Raw genomic sequence first — 22515 nt, 5'->3', positions numbered from 1 at the left:
TATTGCACTCTCCCAGTTGGTTTTGTCTGGCACAGATTTACATTAAATTAGTAGTTGCACACTTGCAATCCTTATTAAGAAAATACTAATGTGGTAAAAATGCTGGGAAGTGAATGAGAGACACATGATCTTAAAGTGTAAAATCTTGAGGTGTGATAGTGGACAGGTAGTTTGAACAGGAATCTCCCAACACAAAGCAGTGGCAGAAGGAGCAGTTGAACTGTTGGGATGGATGAACAAGAGAATAGAAATTTAAAAAGTTGATTTTTATGTTTTTTTTGCTGCTAAGTGTGGCCCACGGAAAACCGATCCTAAAATGCAGGATGCTGAAACGCTTGAAGTAACAAATAAGTCATAGCAATGACTTGAAGGCTTGCAAATGTCTTGACTGCAAGAATCAAAAAGATTATTTGCTGTAGTGTTGTGGGGAAAAGAAGCAATTACAGCTTGAGTCTTGTCAGAGACAAAAATTGCTAAGTAATAAGCAGGCCCTTTAGTTATAAAACAAACAGTCTGAAAATTAAAAGTAATCACTTATTTTTAGAATATGTATTTGTTTTTATTGAAAAGAGTTCTCTGTTAATCCCTTTCTTAAGATGGACCTTGTCCGTAAATACAAAAATGCTGTCTCTTGCCAGATTGTTATGTCTACTATGCATTAAAGTTAGATTGTTTCTAATTAGTGGCCTGATGAGACTATTGAAACATCAGTGTGTGTTTTTAAAGTGATCTCTCCTCATTTTAATGAGGTATGGAATCTTTTTTGGTGTTTTGTGAGCTCAGAAGAGCAGAGGTCAGTTCTTTTTCTGTTCCGCTGTTGGCTTTGTCGATGTGTGTGTCAAGTGCTTTTTGACAAGCTTGAGTTCAAAGTATTTGTGCTGCCAGTCTTGCAGGAGTTCAGTGTCTGATCCATTGTTTTTTGCAGAGTGTGAGAATAAGAAGACTCCTTCGCCCCTTCTTTCTTCTCCAGAATTCTTCTATGATGAAGAAAACGTTAAAAAGTATCAACAGCACATTGCCTGAAATGGCGAGGTGGGTTATAGCATAGAAAACATCCTTTCAGAGGTTGGTTGTTAGCAGGCAGGTTGTTATCCTTTGTGTTATGGTGTGGGGCATCTGAGCAGCTTCCTTCTGGATTGGGTAGCTCAGTGAGATCAGGTCACAGAGGGTGAAGGTTGTGCTAACTTTTTGATTCACTTTAGTCTGTACAGGATCTCTAGACTTTGACATGACTCTGTGTGTAACATATGTGTTTTAATTCTAGTTGAGTGGGAGGTTTTGATTTTGCTTTTCTAAGCTCTTCTGTAAGGGAAGAACTGAGAACCTGGTTTTCTTTATATGGTATCATTTTGCATTTTTAGCAGAGGCTATTAAGAAAAAGTTACTATTAATACTTTGATATATTTTCTTTCCAACAGTGTTGTTCTGCTACTGGCTGTTCATCTGTCTCTCTTCACCATGTTTGCCATGCTGCTCTTTGCTCGAACAAAGGTAATCAATTCTATTGCTGCTTTGATAGATCTGAGTGCCTTTTTTCTGTACTTGCACAGCAGCTTCTTGTCTAATTTTATAGTCAGACTAGTGCAATTTGTTTTTCCTGAAAAGGGTCATGTTGTCAGATGTGATGAGATGAGTTTGAAGTCCATTTGGAGAGCTCTAACATGTGCATAGTATTCATGTATATAGGAGACTTCCTTTACATTTACCCAGTTTGATCCCTCGAGTTACTTTCTCTGGTTTTGTTGAAACCCTCTGTGCTGTTCTGTCTCCAAAACTCTTGTCGCATTTTCATTCATATTATCACTCATTTCTTTTTCTCTCTTCCTTCTCTAGTTTTTTGCTAATTTGGGTTTCTTCTGTGTTTTCTCACCTTTCATGCCCTGGTAGGTTTTTGCCTGTACTAGTTTCGGTTTCTGATCCCTTTGGGTTTTCCTCCCATTTTTCTCTTCCTGCTTCTGAAAAGCAAAATTGAAATTTTGTGGTCAAAATAATTTTTGTGTTCCAGTAATCTGGGTATGTTCCTTCTCTTCTAGACTTCCCGTATCTTAATTTATCACATTCAGATTTTTGTGGGTTTTTTAATTCTTACTTTTAAGGCCTTCCATAAATATGTTACTGTGAACACAGAAATTTCTTGCATGCTTCTCCCAGTAATTTTGGTCCTATCCTTAATCTCAGTTTTGCGCATTGATGTAGTTTGCACTTGAGCAAGCTTCTAGTCTCCCTTACGATCAGCAAAGTCCCTGAATTCTCTAATGTTACATAATCCTTGGAATTAGAATCAGAGGTCTGTTTTCCCACTTTTAGTTGCCTCTGGACCTTTGTATTATCTCTGTTTGTCACATCTAATTTCAGCTATGAGCTTCCCCAACAGATGTATATTTTATATAACTTATATACCTAATTCACTTAGGTCATATATATATACCTAGTCACTTTTGTGTACATTGAGGTAAAAAATAGCAAATTAGAGAGTGGACTTTGGTGTGCTGCTCTGACATCCATCAAACTAATTTTATCTAACTTGGCAAAATACTGCAGGCAAGTTCTAAAGTAGGTTCATTAATGAAATTCATGACTGTGTTTTTGTATTGTCTTGTGTATGTCCTCTATGATTCCAGTCTTTGCAGCAGATTCAAGAGCTGTTTGTCCTGTGCTGCCTGACTCATGTTTATGTTGTTTGCACTCTGCTTCTTTTTTTATCTGTCTCTTCTTGACCTCAGGAAAAAAAAAATGTGGAGGATCCAAGATCAGCTTCCCAGTGTATTTCTGATGAAGGTTCTGAGTCCTGTACTGTCAGTTTGTGACATGATTGTTCTTTGTGGGTCTGAGGTGCTAACTAGACGTAACTTCCACGTGGAGCTTCCTGTTCTTATTTGTGTTTTTTAATTGCTATTAATAAGTGATGCGATTGCTCTGTATTCATACATTATCTTAATTTTTATGTTTGGCTTTTGCTTTTTCTACAGGGTAGGTTTGATTACATGTGTAAGAAGTTGATTGTTGACTGATGTTAATATTTTCTTTTTTAAATGTAAATTTTTTTCCCCCCTTCTTTGGTAAGACAGTGATTACTTGGTATTTCTCTTAACAATAACACATCTTTGCCTAGGATAACCAGCAGGATAAGGAATGGGCGGTGTATTTCCGGAATTTGCCAGATTCCCTGACATCACTGCTGGTCCTGCTGACTACTGCAAATAATCCTGATGGTGAGCAGTCTTTCGGAAATAACCCTTGTCTCTCCTTTTGAAGAACAACAAAGTAAGACTGCTCTGTTCAGCCTACTGTAACCATTCTTTCAGCTGATGGTTTTTAGTACAGCCAGCGGAAGGTTGTGTAAAGGTTTTTTATGCCTTTAGTAACTTGATTCTTGCCTTTCTGTGGTGTAATTATATATACCACTCTCAAGTCCAGCTGTATGAGTGCTTTTATGAATTGCCAAAAGTTCATAGAAGTCTCTACTGTGCATCTCAAGCATTAAAATATTATTTCCTATTTTTGTTAAATTCAATACAGTAATGATACCTGCATATTCTAAGAATCGAGCATATTCAATCTTCTTCATCCTCTTCACTGTATTGGGTGAGTTACCTCTTGTCTTCAGCAATGTAAACTTCAATGTACTTCAGCTTTGATACTTGTGCATACCATCTACAGTGTTTTATTTTTCTAGGGAAGTTTAATTATGAATTTCTCCGTTTTTGTGATTCTTCCAGTAGTGTCTGTGAGATCATTTTCAGGGAGGGTACTTAAGATTTGGAGTTTTTTGGTAACATGTCACAGGGGAACGGATACCTAACAGCATATTCAAACATTAAAAACGTTTTGGAAATCAGACACAAGAAAACTAACCCTCTTAAAGTTTTATGTCTGATTTACTATATACATTTGAACTTTTTTGAGAAACAGATATTTTTCCATAAATTTTACTGCCTCTTTTTCTCCAATAGGCAACTTGTTTTTGATGAATTTGCTTACAGCAATAATATACAACCAGTTTCGAGGGTACCTTCTGGTGAGTAAAGCATTCCTAATTTCTGTGTTCTGCCATAACCTTGAACCTTTGAAGAATTAAGTTGCAGGAACTGACAATGGTCAAGTAAGATTTTTAGGCTTCAGGCATTAGCTTGAGCCTGTGTGAAACCAAGTCACACAACTTTCTCAGACTGGCCTGAGAAAGTGTGGCCTGAAAAATCATAGGAATCAAAACAGTCCTTGGAGAGGGAAAACGACCTCTGCAGGTGTTGTTTGGATCCTTGTTGTTTACTTGCAAGAAACAGTCAAGGGGTGTAGTTCCCAATTGACCAGTGATGGTGATGTGTTGGTTTAATGACCAATGAGAGTTTTACCTCTCGGACCTTCTCAGAGCTGTCTATAAAAGAAGATCAGGAATAATAAAACTGGCTCTCTTGTGCAACCCAGCTAAGAGAGTCTGTGTCGTACTTCGCTGTTCCTAATATAGTGTGACAATCGAGTTTCATCTGTGTATTAAAGGAGCCCTCCCACTCTGGTTGCAGATACAGTTTTAAGGTATTAAATGTTCTTTGATGCGATACCTTTCCCTTTATTTGCTGTTACAGCTTGATCCCCTCCCATGAGAAAATGACCTGCTTGCATATTTCCAAATATGCTGTGGATCTACAATTTTGTCTATTATAGGGGAAAAGAAAAATAAACCGTTGTATGACTGAACAAGGACAAGTGGCTGAGTAAATTAAACTTGGTCTGTGTGAAGGAAATCTGCTGTGCTGTTTAAATAGCTGTTGTTGCAGATCACAGGATATTAAGGGATTGGAAGGGACCTTATAGATTATTCAGTCCCAACCCCCCTGCGATGGGGGATACCTCCCACTAGACCAGGCCTTACCCAGACTGGCCCAGTAGCTTTTCTAGTAGAATTCCATAGAGAAGGTGAAGTTTGTTGGATAATATAACCAAGGCAATATTACTCAGGAGGAAAGGCCCCTACCCTCTTGTGGCAGAGGAGTGTGTAAACAGAATAGGTGCAAAGAGGATTTTTGGTAATCATTTCTTCCTCCTCTGTTTCATCCCTTCTTTCTCAATTTTCTTCTTTCTTACATGACAGCATGACATAATCTGACTACCAATAAAGCAGATGAGTTTGAAAGTGATTACTGTAATAAAAAAAAAAACAACATGAAAAACCATAGCTCTGGATTTGTGCTTTTAGGCAAGAAGCTGGAGTAGGACAAGCTCTCTAACTCTTGGCACACTAGTGTGAACTTCTGTGAATGCTTGAGCTTTGCTGTTGCCAGTGTCTCTGGAAAAGAGACATATGCCTATGCACTGCAGAATTGAAAATAAACCACAACCTGGATGATTACTTGATTTCCAGGGACTTGTTTGCTTACTTGCTTCCTTCCTCCTTGTACATGGAGTTCTTGGAGGGAGTGAGGCCTAGGGTAGTCTCCGGTTCTGATCTCTAATCACAAATCTGGGATGTGTGCCCGAGGATTGGTATATTATCTGGCCATAGGACACTGGTGCCTGAAGTGTGAGTAAATTGTTTCCTCTGTGATGTTTTTACTGCTCAGAAATCAGTTCAGTCCTCCCTCTTCAGGAGGCGGCTGGGAATCCGGGCTGCGTTTGAGGTGCTGTCTTCCCTGAAAGAGACTCCTGCACAACAGTAAGTGAAGGATCTTGAAACAGTAGATTATCTAGGAAAAAAAAAAAGAGTACATTTTGGTCATCTTGTTCTGTTTTAATATATTTACAGAGGATCCATTCTTGAAAATGGCAATTTGTTGCTCATCTCATTTATTTATTTTTCCTGTAACTGCATGTTCAAAACACACTGTTTGTGACTCTTATGGAGTCTGTTTCCTTTTTTCCTACTTCTAGTTTTATTTGCTTTTCAAAACAAGAAAGGCAGGAACGCATTTGGAACAGCTCATTTTGCCATCTATAAACTTATCTGTAGCAGGGCCCATTCTGTTTTCTTTTAAATAGGTCCTGTGTCAGTGTTGGGGCCTTGCTACAGGTGCTACAGAAAGCTGAGATGGATTCTCGCTGCAAGCAAGCCATCATGAGAGTAAGAACTAGATTTTCTTAGCCTTTATGTTGATGATTATCAATCCTGACTAGCAAATCCAGAGATCTGCCCTGTGTTGCTTCATTCCTTGGACCATAACAGAATAGGGGCACTACTACATGGGACTAAAAATTTAAGTTAGTCAAAGGAGCATGTGATCTCATAGAGGGAAAATAGAAAAGGCCAGACATGCCCTCCAGTCACCTGGCAGTGTTGTGTTAAAGCAGAGCAATACTGAACCTTACTCAAACAGCTTGAATTACATCTTTATTCCTAGATTTCCAAGGTGGTCTGAGGGGTTTTGGCAAACTTGGCAGATGTTCCTGTTGCAGATGTTGATCTGAATGTTTCTCTTTCATCTGTAGTCACTCAAAATGTGCTCCTGTGACCAGCTGTCAGCTGCCCAGTTCCAGAAGCTCTTTGAAGAACTAGACAAAGATGCCATTAAGCAAGTACGTATGTGGTCATCATTTCTAAAGCATCAGAAGTTGTCTGGTGTGCAAAAATAAGTGATAGTAGTATAAAGTGTATAAAGAAACTTTGCAACATGTGAACACAAGGTGTGATCACATGGCATTGATTTTCAAGCTTTTTTTGAGCTGCTTTTATAGTCACAAGCAAAATTGGTCTGGGGGCTTTTACAGCATTAGTTTGGGATTGCTAGGTGGTGTTAAATGTATAAAATGCATCTTTGTTTATTCTGCCAGCGTTTTAAAGTGAGAGGCAAAATAGCTCAAAGTAGTTTTTCTCCAGTCCCTGAATGAAGTAAAAAATGTGGATTCTCTTAGTGTTCAGGTGAAGATGGGCAGAAAACAGTTTTCTCTGCTTAGAGAGAAAGGAAAAACAGAACAGTAAACTATTTGAGGGTTAGGAAGTGTTCTTTTCTATGTTTGCATGTAACTAAGACATCTGAATTAAATATTGGGAAATGGGGAAGAGATGTATACAAATAGTAGCTTGATGTTCAGTTTATCTGCTTGGGGCATTGGAGAGAGGTTGGATTATCTCCCTTCTTTGCCATTACCTTGTGTTGTGTCATAATGAGGAAAGCTTTCTTGCTGCTAATAGCCACAGCTGGAAAATATTTTCCAGAGGTAATGTCAAAATTAGCCTGTGGCCCTGAAGTTTTGTTTTGAAACTGTCTGGAGTTTTTTAAATCTGAGATGGGGTGTGTTTATAAAATTAATTTAGTGTTTTTAAGGTGCTTATGCTTTATGACTCAGCAAATCCTTTGTGTTCTTTTCAGCACCCTCCCAGTCCAGAGTATCAATCCCATTTTATGCAGAAAATGCAGTTTGCCTTTGGCCATGCCTACTTTGGCTACCTGGGGAATGTAGTAGCCCTGGCAAACATTATTTCTATTTGTGTAAGTAAAGTTTTTTTTTTGTTGTGGGGCAGTGATTTTTTTTATTTTGGTATTTTTTTTTCTCTGTTACAAATTTAATTTCTACTTTTTTTCTTTAATTTTTTTGAAGTAACTACTTTTTCTGGGAGTTGGGCTTTTGGTGTGCTTTAGTTGTGCAAAGTGTTAAGAGGGAATACTTGCAGTTAAAAATGTATTTTGAGCTGCTTGAAAAGGCCTGTGCAAAGCATGAAAGACTGTTCTTGTGCTTAAAAATCTGTTTAATGTAGCAGTAAAGCAGGAGATTCATAAAATATTTTTTGTTTAAGGTGGTTTTGGTGATGGATGCAGATAAGCAGCCATCAGAAAGAGATGACTTCTTCCTGGGGGTAAGATGCAATGGTATTCCATGCAGTTATTGCTGCTCCCTGAGATGTCAGTAATTCTAATAGTTGTTTTTCTTTTGGGGGGTGAAGGCTATCAACTGCTTCTTCATCCTGTACTATCTGCTGGAAATGTTGCTGAAAATCTTAGCAATGGGCTTGAAAAGATACTTGTCTTATCCAAGCAATAGATTTGATGGACTTCTGACTGTAATTTTGCTGGTAAGTTCTTTGTTATTTTACACATTCTTGGATTTGTTGGCTAGGGAGGTTGGGCAGCTATAAGAACTGGTGGGATTGCTTTTTTTTCAACACCAATCTGCTGAGCTGAACAACATGAGCCAGTGCTGTGGGTTTCTGTGGCTGGAAAGTTTACATGGTAGTACATGGTTCCCTTAGGGTCTGTGTTCTGAAGACAGGCTTATTTAAATCCATGGAAAAGGTGCTTTGCCTGGTAAGAAGCCTTTTCAATTTTATTTGGAAAAATTCAGCTCTTGGAATAATTGCATGAGGCATTCTGTTTCATGGGTTTAAACAACTTTTCTCTTTAAATTAAAAAAAAATTGTCAGACTATTGTAGTAAGTATTTGGTCAAAGCCTGATGCCCCTGTGGCAGATGAGGTCAAAGTTATGGTTAATTGTATTCACTGTGTATCCTTCTACGAGTCACTATTGGATGCTCCATGTACATTTGGTTGGTTTGGGGAATAACTAGGCAAATATGACAATTCAGAGTTTTAAAGTGAGTTGAATTAGTGGCTTAAGGCTCTTGAAAATGTTTCCTGTCAAGAAGGTTACATAATTTCTGGAACTCAGAATCACAAATTAAAGTTTTGTCTTTGTTTCTTTGTTTTTGTTTTTCTTTCCTAACTGAAGATTCTGGAGATTGCAACTTTTGCTGTGTATGGATTTCCTCACCCGGGCTGGTGAGTAATCTCTGTGACCTGCTGCCCTTTGCTCCGTGGCTGGGGTAGGTCAGGGGAACACACACACTGTCATACATACACATGTGATGAAGCTGTGATTGTCAGGCCAGTCTTTAATTTGCCAAATCTGATAGAATTTTGCACCCTTGTAGTCATTAAAGGCCATGCAATATGGATAAGTGAAATAATTTTTTATTTTTCATAGTGTTTAGAGGTCTGTGTAGCTCTTCTGAGAAGGATGCATTTGTTTTAATTGTAGTCAGATTTAAAATAATATCTTGGCAGGTCTGTGCTTACCATGGGTGCAGGAATAGGAATTTTGTACAGCATACACAACCTAATATGCTTCCGTATCAGATTGTCCATAAATCCAATTATATGAACTCCCAAACAGCTATGCAACCTCTTCAACCCTGCATGTAGATTGAAGACTGAGGGATTTTTTCCGTGATATAAAATGTTTTAAAGAAAATTCCCATGGACTTACACTATTTATCTATATTGTAATAGCAAAGAGTTGTATTTTGATTTTCTTGAGTTCAAACAGCACTTGGATAACTATCTTGTTGGTTTCTTTGTTGTAAAAAATGTAAGAATCATTGCTTCATTTTAAAATTTGAAAACTGTCTCCACAAGAGAGGAAAGCAAAAGAATTCTGGAAGATTTCCTGAATCTTCAGGGATGATTCATAACACATTCTGTTGCTTTGTGTCTTCATGCAAGCTCACACTTAAGACACTGGCACTCCTTGATTTTTCAGGATATTTGTTATGTTGCCAGAGTTCTCTTCATTTACCCTAGAAGCTCTGAAGAGTTGGACAAGTCAAACCTTATGGTTTTAGAAACGTTTATATTTGAATACTGCTTGTATTCCTATCACCCTGAAGTGATGGCTGCCAGAAGAGTAATTGCTACAGACTAATGGTGTTTATTATTGATGTTGTCATTATGTTTGATTCTGACCTCTGATTCTTAAATATAGGCAATTGTTTGATCTATCATCTTGGAGCACCAGTAATTCATGTTAGGTCCTTGTGTCAGTCACTGCAAACAGATTACAACCGAGATGAGTCACTCTGAGTGCTAAGGTGTGCTACTATCACATCAACAGACCCAGCAACCACCACCTGCAGGGCAGGACAGTGATGTTGCTGTTATCTAGAATATGCCTTCTATGCAGTACTATCTTAAGTAATTTCTATCATTATTGTAGATTAATATGTTGGAGATACAAATCCTGATTTAGCATCAGTGTTACCAAGGACCTTTGTCATTAGCAGCTTTAGATCCCTACCACCTTCCTTCCTTTCCAGCTGAGAAGCATTTAGCATGCTCATATAAAAGCTAAAATTCAGGGTTTCGAAGTGTATGCCTATCTCCCATGGAATGTTAACACATAAGGAAGAAGGCTGACAAGACAGTCCTTCAATCTAATTCTGTTTCCAAAGCCCTTCTTCAGCCAGGCATACCCTGGAGGATTAATGCCCATCTTTGTGCAAGTTTCTGAAGTATCTCTCTAGCAGTCCTTTTGATTCACTTTCTTTTCTGAAAGTGAAATTGAAATTCTCTTCAGTGCCTCCTCCCCAGCAGAAGGCACGAGCATGTATCGCATCGGGCCGGAGCTTATCTGGCTCTACCACTTCAGCTTGTGCCAGGAGTGGGTCACACCCAGGAGCAGGATGACCCAAGGTGTGACAAGAGCACTTGCTCTACGGCTTTTTGGCTGTCAGTCTGTGCTCTTGGGAGGCAAGGACGAGAGGGAGGTCTTTTGCATGGAATAATAGAGGATTTATTGCTCTGGGAAATCTTGGGACAAAAGACAGAAATGCGAGTGTGCAACAGCTGAAATAGGGAGGCGGTTCAAAGGGAGGGTACAAAGCATCAGCTAATCAGAGATATCCTGGGGAGGGTAAAAGGCAGGGTTCACAAAATCATCATCCAATGAGGGAGGTAGAGAGGGAAAATTGGGTCACATGGACTAATCAAGCGTCCAAGTTTAGGGGATTTCCAAAGGAATTCCAAACATGTAGTAGGCCTAAGACAGGATTGACAGGAGGCTCAAGGTAGATTGACAACATGGGGTGGGAGGGTTTCATTTGGACCAAACCATCAACTTGGACGATAACATACCATTAACAAGAAACACACTGCAATAAACATGCGCTTCAAAGAGCTCTCTGTACATGTTTAAGAGCCCAGGCTAAAGTGATTCCTTCCTTCATCAGTTATTAATTTACTATAGCTGAGATTCCTGCTAAGTAAAGCAATGTATTTGCAATTACCTGTAACCCAGTAGATTTAATTGTGTCTTTCTGTCATGGGCTGTTCCACCAATTTGTTACTTTCTTCTGCCTTTCTTAGGAGACCTGAATTCATGGGCTTGTTATCCCTGTGGGATATGGTGAGGCTGGTGAACATGTTAATTGTGTTCAGGTTCCTGCGGATTATCCCAAACATGAAGGTGATTGCTTTTCCCTCCACAACTCAGATTTCTTTGTTGGTCAAGCTACAAATTATGTTAGATCCTTTCAGAATACTGTGTAGGTTGCAATTCTCTTGCATGTGAGTGGAATAGCTCAGCTCTAACTGTCTTGACTGTTGCACAGCCCCTCACAAAATCATTGTCTCTAGAGCTGGTTTTCTCTGGTGAGGGGGCAGGCAAGGTCTTTTTATGTGATTCCTTGTCCTTTTAGTAAAAAATTGATATGGGTTGGAAGTGTGATGAATGTCATACATACAAAAATCTGCTCTGTTTTAGTTCATGGCTTTGGTTGTTACTACACTGCTGGATCTGGTGAAAAACTTAAGAGCCTTTGCAGGAATCCTTGTGGTAAGTCATGATGTAAGATTGTTATTTCCTTTGTTATAGTATGATAAGGCTATATCATCAACAAAGTTAGGAAGGTTCTTGTACAATCACCACAAGCAGTAACATTTCACCTTAACCAGCCAGTTCTTCCCCAAGGCATGTCTTGGAAAGCCACAATAAACTGCTTGTTTGTGATGGCCAGCACACAGTGGCAGTGCCTCCTTTAGCAGAAGTATCTTTAAAAGATTGATTGAACCTTTCTTTGAGTGTTTGCCTTAGCTTGGGTGGTGTGGGTTCAAATAAAAATTCATCAATGCTTCAAGTTAACCAGTTTTCCTTAGCCTGGTTTGCTTATGTTAAATTAATAGCAATAAATTGCTATTAGCAATAGCAAATAGCAATTAAATTATTAAATAAATAGCAATAAATAGTAAAACAACTTTAAAATTGTTTTTGGCTGAGAAGGTCTTGAGATGGCATGCTTGGACATGATTTTTTTTAAGAGCCTCTGCCATCCTGTTTCAGGTGTGTCTGTGTAGAATATAGACTCAACAAATGTGATTAAAGAGTGGATCACAATGTGTGATGTCCATTACACAAATTGTCCCAACTCTTGAGTTTCTGGCTTTGCAACCATGTCTTCCTGGTAGGGCAAAGGTTTTGCTATCCTGGTAGGGTAGGTTTGGTTTTGCTATTGGTCATGGGTTTTTATAGGGTACCTTAATTTGAATGGTTAAAGATCAATGATGTGTTGTTCTGGTCTATATACCTAGTATGCAATTTAACCAGAATATCTGTTTTTGTAATTAAAAATCTCTACTTTTATCTGTAGAGCTTAAATTGGCTTGTGTTGCACTTTGCAATAAAGATATTGGTTGTGGCAAATCAGAGGTGGTGAAAACCTCATTGTAATGTACAGCTCACACTTCTGAGAGAAGTCTGCCACAGTGTTTGCCCCTTCCATTAATTTAATTTGCTTTTACTTGCGGCTACATGGAGGCTCTCACTGAGCTTCTGCTGTAATGAAATCTGACTCCATTGCCAGCTGATGCAAAATATCTTTCCTAATGTTAGCCTGGAACACACATGCTGATTAAATAATGTAAATGATTAGCTAACTTCTCAGGCAATGAGTGTTTTAAATATTTTTTCAAAGAATTAAATTAATTATATTTATTATTAAAATTAATTTATTATTAAAATGCCATTTATTACCAGGCCAGGTACCCCATCTTGTGGCAGGCTGTGAAATGTCAGCTTCAGTTTACTCCAGTGGTGTTCAAAGTTTGTTGGCCAGAGCAGTTCTCTTCTATTCCTTCCAGACTTCCCATTCTTGGGTCTGTTTTGTAGGAAAATAATTAAAAAGTAATAATAATAAACAAAACCAAAATCCCCACCCTAAAACAAAAACAAACAAAAAAAAACCCAAAACAAAAACTTTTTGTTTGAAGACTCAGCTTGCTTCAAGCTTTCTTGGGATAAATGGCTCCTTCTCAGAGGAGCAAAGCTGTAGGTTAATTCTAGAACAATGTTTTTAGGATAAAAATTGCAGTATCACCTAGGCAAGTTTGCATTTCTAACAATTAAAAGACAGAACTTCCCAAATCCTTAGTGTTATTGAAAACCTTATTTTTAGACTAATTACCATTTTTTTAAGGAAGTTGCTGATGGAATATAAAATACTGACATTGTTTTGTCTTTCAGGTCAGCTTAGTAAAAGCTTATTTTCACTGACTCTAGCAGAAAACTCCTCAGATATTTAGGATGTTCTTTGTAAATACTTGTACTGAGCTTTGGTTTTAAGTTGCTATTCTGCAATGTTTATAGTTAAATATCAGCATTCTGAGACACAGAGAAGTAAAATAAATGATAAAATGATTTAATGCATTTTAACAACTGAAAATTAGGTAGAATATTAAAAAGTAAGAGCAAGCAGTTGAGAAGTACTTTCACTTTAAAAGCTTCAGGCACAGTTCTTGATGCTATTACCTCAATTGTGGTAGTATAAATTCTGTGTTAATTGCATTTTGCTTTCTTATTTTGTGACAGAAATATTCAAAGCTAATAGTAGGTTGTGTTCCTTCCAGGTGGTTTTCTATGCATTTGCTATAACTGGCATAATGCTCTTTAAAGGTGCTGTTGTTCCCTTGGGAAATACTAGGTAAGGTTCTAAACAAAGCTGCTCAGAAAGAATCTGTTTTTCAAAAGCATCTGCATCTTTTTACCTCTGAGCTGTTTGTGGTTGGTTTTGTTGGGATTTTTTCCCCTCTCATTCTTGGAGCCACCCTACTTTTAATGTTAAATCACAAGGCTTAATTATCTGTTACTTCTGTTTCTTCTTGCTGTATTGAAATTGTAGGAATGCTTATCTGTAGCTTGGAATTTTACCCTGCTTTATCTGAAATACTTTTTTAAAATTGTTTCCCTTGTTCTCTGTCCATATGAGATATTCTAACTTTTTACAAGGGGCTCAGAAGAATTCTAAAGCAGAGTTAATGGGGAGCTGTGTTCACATCAGCCTGTGATCTCTTGCAGTGCTGCCAACACAACACATGACAATGGCACTCTGCAGTGTGGGACCTATGAACAGCTGGAATATTGGCCCAACAACTTTGATGACTTTGCTGTGAGTCTGATCATGGATGAAATCCCTCGTTCTTCCCCTTTCCTCCTCTTTTTCTGAGGCTTAAATCTGTGGTTCAGCCAATTAAACGCTGGTCTACTCCCATTATTTAGGCAGCAGTGGTGACCCTCTGGAATGTGATGGTAGTGAACAACTGGCAAGTTTTTTTGGATGCATTTTCAAGATATTCAAGTCCGTAAGTAGCTGTAATAATACAGAAGAAGTCCCATATAAATTCAGATTATAATGTACCTGAACAAGAAGTATACACATAGCACAGTTCCTAACATCTGCTCAGAGGGATGCTGCTTACCTTTATTTTGGACCAGTTCAGATATATAGGAAATAAACCTAATGCTTCTGTGTTTTCTCTGTGGGTGAACAATTTTTTGTAGACTTAAAACTTTGGACATACTTTTCATTTGTATTTACTGACTTAATGGGGAATGTTTGAATTAACTGGATAGCGCCTGGATTGAGCTGTTCCAGTGACCTTTGGCTGGTTAACCCAGGAGAGTGAGTCTGTTTGGCTAAATTAATGAAAAGCAAACATTTTTTATTTTTATTTTTTTGATCCAGGCCATCTTTTCCATTAAGAAAGTAGTAGTATTATATTTCAAGGAAAAAAAAATATGATTTCTTGGTGCTCTGCTCACTTTCAGGCCGAGGTTATTTACTGCCTCCATTGTCTGTTCATCTGATTGTATTGTCTGTTCATCTGATCTGCAGGTGGGCAAAGATCTATTTTGTAGCCTGGTGGTTGATTTCCTCTGTCATCTGGGTTAATCTCTTCGTAGCTTTACTCCTGGAGGTAAGGAAGTGTGTTTATTTGGTGTGAGATCCTGAAAATGGGTTCTAATTTGTGCAGGAAATGAAAAGAACCCAGACAACTTTATATTTGGTTTGTGTGTGCTTTCATTACCTTTCTCCTTGCTGCCCTATGCCTGAGGAGCTGAGGAATTATTTTATTTTTCCTAGAGATTTTTCCTAGAGAAAAATAGATGTTTTATTTGCAGTTTTGTCACAAAACTGGTTGTATCTCATTGGGTATGTACAATTTCATTGTATCACTCTCTTTATTATAAAGATGAGAAATATTTAAAGTATTACAAAATTGCTTGTCTCTTGTACATTCCACATTAGTTATTCAAGCTGCAGGCTTTTTTGCATTTTAATTTGTCAGCAAATTAAGTGAGCAATTTAAATTAAAAAATTTTATTTTATTTGATTTTGCTGTGTTTCTTCCCACCCCAGTTTGAATTAGCACCATTGTTCAGTGCCACACTAGAGGAGTGGAACTGATTACTTATTTTCAAGAGATCATATTCTAGAGCTTTTCAGAGAAACTGTGGGAGAGCAGTTGCCTGAGCAATGCCATGAAGAACATTTGGTTCTGCTAGTTACTCATTGCATACTTCCCTGCAAATCCAAATTTTGATGGAGAGGGGAATGCTAATCATAACCATCTCCTCCAGGTTCACCATCGTAGAATTCTCTTATAGTTAGTGGAGGGAACTGAGAGCCTGTAGAGGGCACTTCACCCCATCTCAAATGCTATGAAAGTTTCATTTGGAGAAGTTCTTGACATTGCTGACTGTACTGAGAATTAAAATTTACTACAGTTTACTACAGTAGGAAGAATGGCAGACTTTCAGTCCAGAACATCTTCTACCTGCTTGTTTCTGCAGGGCTGTGGCCAAAGATTGCTGTCAGAGCCAAGGTGCAGCATTCTGTAGCAGGAGAGAAGGATGTTACTCTTTTTCTCCCCTTTATTTTTTTTCCTGAGCTGTGTGTCCACTCCCTAGGTATTCATTTGTCAGAGTTATTCAAAACAGGTAAGGGAGCATGACAAAGCCTGGACTAGTAGTATGTTTATATATTGTTGGGTTTTTAAAGAGGAAGAAATCAAAATCAGGTGAAGTCTTGTGGGTAGTTCACACAGTTGACTTGGGGAGGCAGTCCTTGCTAGGAGCTGAAGGCAGTAGGGCTGTCTTCTGCTCTGCTGTTCTTTCAGTTTGTGATGAGAGAGCTGTTACATTGCTGAACAAAGGCCTAAATAGTGACCTGCAGCAAGTAAATAAGCTGATGCCTAAATAAATCAGTGTTCACCATGTATAAACAAACCTCACCTGCCTCCCAAACCTTATCTGCAAACATAGTGACCAGATATAACATCTTTTCTGGTGCCATCAGAAGAAGCCTTTGTATTTTTTGCTGTTTCTTTTGCATTTCAGAACTTTATTCACAAGTGGGACCGTCGCTGCCAGCGAGAGTCTCTTTTAGATATTGAATACCAGAGGACAGTTGAACTCATGTTCAGGTGAGTTGGGCTGGACTTGATAATCAATGTAGTTTTATTTTTCTTTGTCTGCTTTTAAGAAAGTGTGATGGCTGCAAGATGTCTTCTGTTTCCTCACTTTGAAGCAAACTGTTTAATCTGTTAGTCTGGAGAAATCCAGCAAGTTAGTTTGGCCTGCTTTAAGCTGACTTGTTAGCCTAACCTTTATATTCTTTGTGCTCATAGTAGGATGGGAGAAGAGGTGCTGGGGGTGAGGGGAACAACAGCTGAGGGAGGAAAAAACAAGGGAAAAAAGAAAAGGGAAGATGAGGGAAGTGATGCATGTTCTTGGCTTATTATGAAACTGTGGGTGGTGAGTTAATGCTTGATGATCATTTATTAGTGGAACTTGTGGTGCATGTTGGATACTCAATAGTAGCATTGGGAGCATGTTGTCATTTGGGAGTTTTTTCAGGAAAACAAATCTACTGACCTTCAGTTGTATTGTACTGTGTGCAGGAAGTTGCTTCCCTGCTTCTTATGGGAAAACAGCTGCTGGTTTCCATGACACATCTGTAGGGGATGGATCACTTGCAGCTAGATGCATCTTTAGGGAGCACCAGCTTATTGTAATTTTAATTCCTTGTTTCATTCCTGAAACAAGCACAGTTACATCTCAGCTTGCACATTGCAAAAACAAATGCTTGGAAGCCCCCTTTGCTGCCCCTAACAACTCATGCTTTTTCTTTGTAGAGATGTTTTGGAAGAACCTACAGAGGAGGAGTTGATGGAAAAACTGCACCAACACCCACACCTGCATTTGTGTAGGTGACTGGTGGGAAGGACTGATTTATTTAGACCTCTGTTTTCTTGAGGTTGTTAGCTGCAAGAAACTGAATGGATTTTCTGTGAGATGCTGTTAGGAGAGAGGCTTATAGGACATGACGTGAGGTTTTGCTAGGGAATTCTCTGCAGAAAGGTTTTTTATTTTGGGTTCATATCGTTTTTTGAAAAAGATTTGAATCTTGCTAACTTGATTTTAAGTTGCAATTTTAGAAGGAGTATTGCAGCTGTTATTTTTATAAGTTGTTGATATCAGATGGTTTTATTTACTTTTTTTTTTTAATAGGGAAAGTCTGTTTAAAATGACAGTGCACTTTAAAACATGAACTTTATAACCACTAAGCCTGCTACTTTTTTCAGCACAAGAAAACGGAGCTGCCTTTTCTGGCAGGCGAGTGTGGCAAGGGCTATGCCGTGCAATTCGTGAATGGATTAGGCAGGACCAGAGCAAAATCCTTAATATTCTCGTAGTGAGAGCTGAAACACTATTTTTATTGTAATGTGACACCAGCATATCTTACCAAATTTTTGGGAGTTAATCACGTCGGAACACAATCAATTCCAGCTTAGTAACAGGGACTGCCTGCTTTGCACATCCTGTTTTTCTTTGCTTTCCATGGGGGAGGGTTCATGCTGGTTATGCCATTCTGGTCACTGAGAGCAGTTAGAACCTGGACTGGAGCAATTGCACTCATGGTTTTCAATGTGGTAAAACTGAGTTCTCTTTCAGTAGAGTCAATATTCTGATGTTGCTCTTTACTGAACCTCTTCCTTTTACTTTCTTCCAAGTCCTCTTCCTGTTGTTGTATTCCATGAAAAAGCTAAGGGGAGTGAACTTTGGCTGGAATGTTGTCCCATGATCACTGGAGTCACCTACTTAAAGGGGGAAGGGGGAAAAAAAAAGTTGGATGGGACAACCAAAGTGCTTAACACTTGAAATTTTAATTTGAGCCTGTGGGAATTGAAGGTGCTCAACTAGTATTGCAGGATCACATTCTTTTATGGCTTAATGACCACATGTTGTGCTCCACTAACTTTCACCTGGGTAAAACTTTTTGGGTAAATAAGTTTCTCAACAAGTCCAAAGTGGAGGATTCATAGTAAGCTGTGTCCACATGCTTTTTGTTATCTTTTAGAGTTCCTCTAAAAAGGTGTTTTTGCTTAAATCTTTGTCACATAACTGGTAAACTGCTATGACAAATAGAATCTACCACAACTACTGTTTTCATATGTAAAAATGAAACTGCCCTTTGGGGCACTGCCTTCTCATTGAGACACTTGTCACCAAAATAGACATTACTGTGGTCATCTCTGTATTGACAAAAGCTTGGGGGAGATAATTGCCTAATATTTATAAGTCCCTTGATTCTTTTTTTTAGTTAAAAAATGTTTTTCAAAAGTGCCAAGCAGTCATCATCTGTACCTTTCCTTGTCTTTTTTCATCATTTGCCATTTCTCTCTGTCCTACATGAAGGACAGCAAAATATCCAGGATGATGGTGCATTTCAGGTCAAAACCATATTTTTGCCTTGTCTCACTGTTCAGAAGTTACTTAATTATTCTTATCTGTTTCTTTACCTTTTTGCTTGTATTTTCTTTGTGCTATGGAGAAAAATGTATTGTGGCTTTCATATGTGTAGAACAAATGTGAGCTGAGTTCTGAGCTACTCCTGCAGTCTTTCTTTACTGCTGTAATCCTGCCTCTTATGCCATGCCCTTGTCTGTATGCAGTCTCTTGTCTCTTAAGCCACCCAGTAACTCGCTTGCGCTGGTTTCAGTGGCATCATCATGCTTATTTTCAGTCAAGCACTTAAAACACTCATCATGGCAAGCTGATAAAGGCATCAGCACATGGTTTTTCTAGTTTTGAGTTTGTTCTGTTCATATGGCTCCGTGTCAGCATGGTTTCTGTTCCTTCTAGCATGATGTATAGTCACTGCCACCAATATACTGGGACTTATTACACAGTGGTTAAACACGCTTGTTTTACCTTTTTACTGGGAAAAAAAAAAAATTGTTTTCCATTTTAATGAATACTTGAAGTAGCTTTGCCTTGCCAAAAAGGAAGTGTCTGGTTCTTATCAGCCTATAAGTTTGATTAATTTTTTTTTGGCTTCTTAATGTTCTTTGGGGTTTTGTGGTTGCTTTTTTTTTCTTTTTTGCCATTACATTACACTACAATCTATGAAAGCAACACAAATTGGTGTGGGATTAGCATAAACATCACAACTGTCTCCATTATGCCATGTTTATGTCTGGACTAATGTGGAGAAGGCATTCTGAAGGGAATAGTCTGTCTTGTTCTTGTTTCATACTTGTGTAATTGACTGAAAGTGTAACTAGAATTTAATACAAAATTGTGCTACCTAATGTCACTTGAACTGGAAGATGTAAATAACCACAAATCTTATGCAAAAATTGTATAAATCATGGAAATGAATGTTCATCATTAGGTAAAATTTGAGGTTTGCATTGTTATAAAAAGTCTTTTCTTCTTGATCCATGAAAATAATTGGGGTGTTGAAATGATTTTTGTGGTATGTTTTTGCCTTTCCCTTCCTACTGATTTCTGCAGTGCTGGACATTTCTGTTCCCATTGTTTTTGCCACCTAAAAGCTGGGCCCATGGAGGAGTTTACATGCAAGTGGGATATAAGTGCTTGGTTTCAAAATGCAGACCTAAAGGATGCTGCTCTGTTAATTTTCCAGTTCTAGAGGCACATAGCATCCTCTTTAGGTACTTGGCATACTCAGTTTTTAAGGTGAAACCTCATTGAAACTGAGCATTGATGCTTTTGAGCAGGTTGATTTTCATTTGCATTTCCGTCTCTACAAACAACAATACAAAGGTATTCCTTCATCTCTCTTTTCCCCAAGACATCAGTGGAAAAGCATTCTCATAGCATTTCAGCTGGGGCAGATTTTGCACATAATTTAGCTGAGGCCATTCTTTGGTAGCATGTTCTGGTTTAGAAGATGGAGGGGTTTTATTAAGGACAGAACAAAATCAGTTCTGGAACAAGGTGATGTCTCTGACAATGGTTGTTGCAGGGGCTTAGGTGGAGCATGTGAAAGCTGAAGTAAAGAGAAGATTACTTTGTGTTATTAAATCAGGATCAGACTTTTCTAGCTTCTGAAGGAAGACCTTAATCACCTAATTAAGGCTAACTTGACATTATGCATGTTTGGGTTTTTTTTCCTTCCTGATTTGCTATGAATTTTTGTTGCTTTAAGATTTAGGAGTGGAGGGAGAGGAAGGATTCAACTGAAGTTGAATCTTGATTGATTCTTTTAGTAAAAATACAGAAATACAGTGATGAACCTCACAGGCACACTCAGCTATGAACTTGACACAGTTTGGGGAATATTGCTTTGCATCCCTCCAACACTTATTAAAGTGCAGAAAAAAAAAGGACATAAAGCTAGAAGAAAAAAGATGGTCTTTAGGAAAACGATACAGGGTATAGATTAGTTACCTTCACATTTCAGAACTATCTCTTACCTTGCTAGATGGTTTATCTTTCCACCTGCCTGTATAATAGGCGTAGAGCAGGGTGTTACCACAGCATTTGCAGTTTAACATTGTGCTTTTGTCAGATCCAGTGATTGCAGTATTCTCTCTTCGGGTTTTATTGAAAACAAAGCAAAAATAGGAGTTTGCCTATGTTGTTCATGTAGGTGTTAATGATTTTTTTTTTTCACTAGATTTTTGTCTAATTTAAAGCTTATATAACTCTTGAGAGTTTTCCAGAAATCAGCTATTTTTTACTTAATCTGAAGTCTTTATAAACATGCAGAACCATTTGTTTTCTGAGTTCCAGGTAGGAATAATTTGGGGTTCAGGGGCAGAGGGGTAAAATTGGCTTTGTAGTCCATCTCTAAGCAATACACTATATGACAGTGTTTCAAAATGACCTTGAGAAACTGGGAGAAATTGCCAAAACTAGTGAAGTAAAATTTAAGAGATAAATATGCACTGTTGCAATTTACCAGTACATGGCAGGGAAAAAGTAGTATTAGAAGACAAATATTATGGGGCTGATAGTGTTCTGCAAATTGAATGAGCTAACAGCATCTGAAAGAGATCAAAAGAGAATTGTTTTGCTGTAATTTGTAACAGTACTTCCCTTTGTATCTCTCTATGGCTGTTTTGGGCCCTGCATTTTAAAATAAGTAGTTGGGGGAAGATGTACATTACAGGACAATAACAGGTCTTAAGACATATGAAAGGTGTGAGTTTAGAAGAACTTTAGGGTAAATAATTTGTTCAGATCAACAAGAGACGGGCAAATACTTTTAAAAACGATATGCAAGTATGTAAATGTTTGAGAGGAGTGAGCTGTTGATGCTGTGTAATTGCTTGTGCTGGTTGTGGGATTTGTAGTTTGGATTTGAGGATGCTCCCGAGCTCTGAGCACTGTATCTGGGAGGTAGCAGACTCCCCTTTGCTCAAGAGCTGTTTTAGGAGGGATTTGACAGTCACCTGCTACAGCTTTGTCTAGATGTTTGTGAGGCCCTGTGTGGTGGTGGCTCAGCTGCTCCCTGAGATCCTGTCCCGCCTACCTCTATGTGGTTTCACTGGAAAGAATTCCCGTGGCTTTAACAAACCTAGCTTTTGTTGTTACAGTGTTCTGCTGGGTCTCGCTAATGGCTTACAAATGTTTACAGTGTGCAAGTGTTGTACAAGTAAGGATAGGAAAAACAAAATTATGCTCCTTCAGCTTCCCATTATACACAGGAAGATGAACTTGGTGTTGTATGTGCTTTGTTGCTGATATTTGACCTTGCACTAGCTCCATGGTTCTCCATGCAGTTCACTCTGATGGGTTCCCTTTAATCTCATTTCTAAATCCCTTAGCTTTTTGGGCAAGAAGAGGGCATGTGTTGCCTGTCTCAAAGTTTGTCTTGGCTCTCTGACATGCAAAGGAGGTCAGATAACTTGATTTTTCCCTTGATGAGGACACTTAGTTTGAGCACTCTGCCTGCTATCAGATGTCAAAAAATGCATGACCCTTACACCTCTCACACTTCAGCTCTTCTTTCAAACTTGGTTTGGTGAATGAATTAAAAAGTTATTACCAGGGGACTGATGCTGCATAAATCCTAGGAACAACTAGAAAACCTTACAAAAAGCAAAGATGTAGTAATTAACCTTAATATTACAATACCTTACTTTACCAAAAGTAAGTATGAAGTAGTTAACAAAATTAATTTTAATTGAAATAGGTCTGATGTTTCCCTGGATCCAAGGCAGAGT

General features: G+C 38.3%; 1 protein-coding gene across 3 annotated transcripts in view; it reads left to right on the top strand.

Annotated features, from left to right (window-relative positions):
• The window catches only part of TPCN2 (two pore segment channel 2), a 72173-nt gene that overhangs the window by 5561 nt on the left and 44097 nt on the right, over window positions 1–22515 (top strand). For 2 of the 3 annotated variants that reach the window (XM_088057658.1, XM_088057657.1), the window contains exons 6-25: window positions 926–1032; window positions 1419–1491; window positions 3113–3212; window positions 3520–3585; window positions 3954–4018; window positions 5559–5650; window positions 5974–6055; window positions 6421–6507; window positions 7302–7421; window positions 7727–7786; window positions 7874–8002; window positions 8657–8706; window positions 11068–11167; window positions 11465–11536; window positions 13603–13676; window positions 14051–14141; window positions 14252–14334; window positions 14868–14949; window positions 16373–16458; window positions 17170–17240. In XM_088057658.1, coding sequence (XP_087913784.1) covers window positions 926–1032; window positions 1419–1491; window positions 3113–3212; window positions 3520–3585; window positions 3954–4018; window positions 5559–5650; window positions 5974–6055; window positions 6421–6507; window positions 7302–7421; window positions 7727–7786; window positions 7874–8002; window positions 8657–8706; window positions 11068–11167; window positions 11465–11536; window positions 13603–13676; window positions 14051–14141; window positions 14252–14334; window positions 14868–14949; window positions 16373–16458; window positions 17170–17240 — 1690 coding nt within the window. Of the gene's footprint in view, window positions 1–925; window positions 1033–1418; window positions 1492–3112; window positions 3213–3519; window positions 3586–3953; window positions 4019–5558; window positions 5651–5973; window positions 6056–6420; window positions 6508–7301; window positions 7422–7726; window positions 7787–7873; window positions 8003–8656; window positions 8707–11067; window positions 11168–11464; window positions 11537–13602; window positions 13677–14050; window positions 14142–14251; window positions 14335–14867; window positions 14950–16372; window positions 16459–17169; window positions 19789–22515 lie in introns of those variants that run through there. The other variant, XM_014260406.2, reaches the window with a different exon arrangement.

The sequence above is a fragment of the Pseudopodoces humilis genome, chromosome 7, assembly GCF_049639895.1.
Source record: "Pseudopodoces humilis isolate 2021_Gansu_Grassland_sample_001 chromosome 7, ASM4963989v1, whole genome shotgun sequence".
NCBI classification, from domain to species: Eukaryota; Metazoa; Chordata; class Aves; order Passeriformes; family Paridae; genus Pseudopodoces; species Pseudopodoces humilis.
Note: the sequence above shows the minus strand (reverse complement) of the source record. Positions and strands in the feature narration are given on the sequence as shown.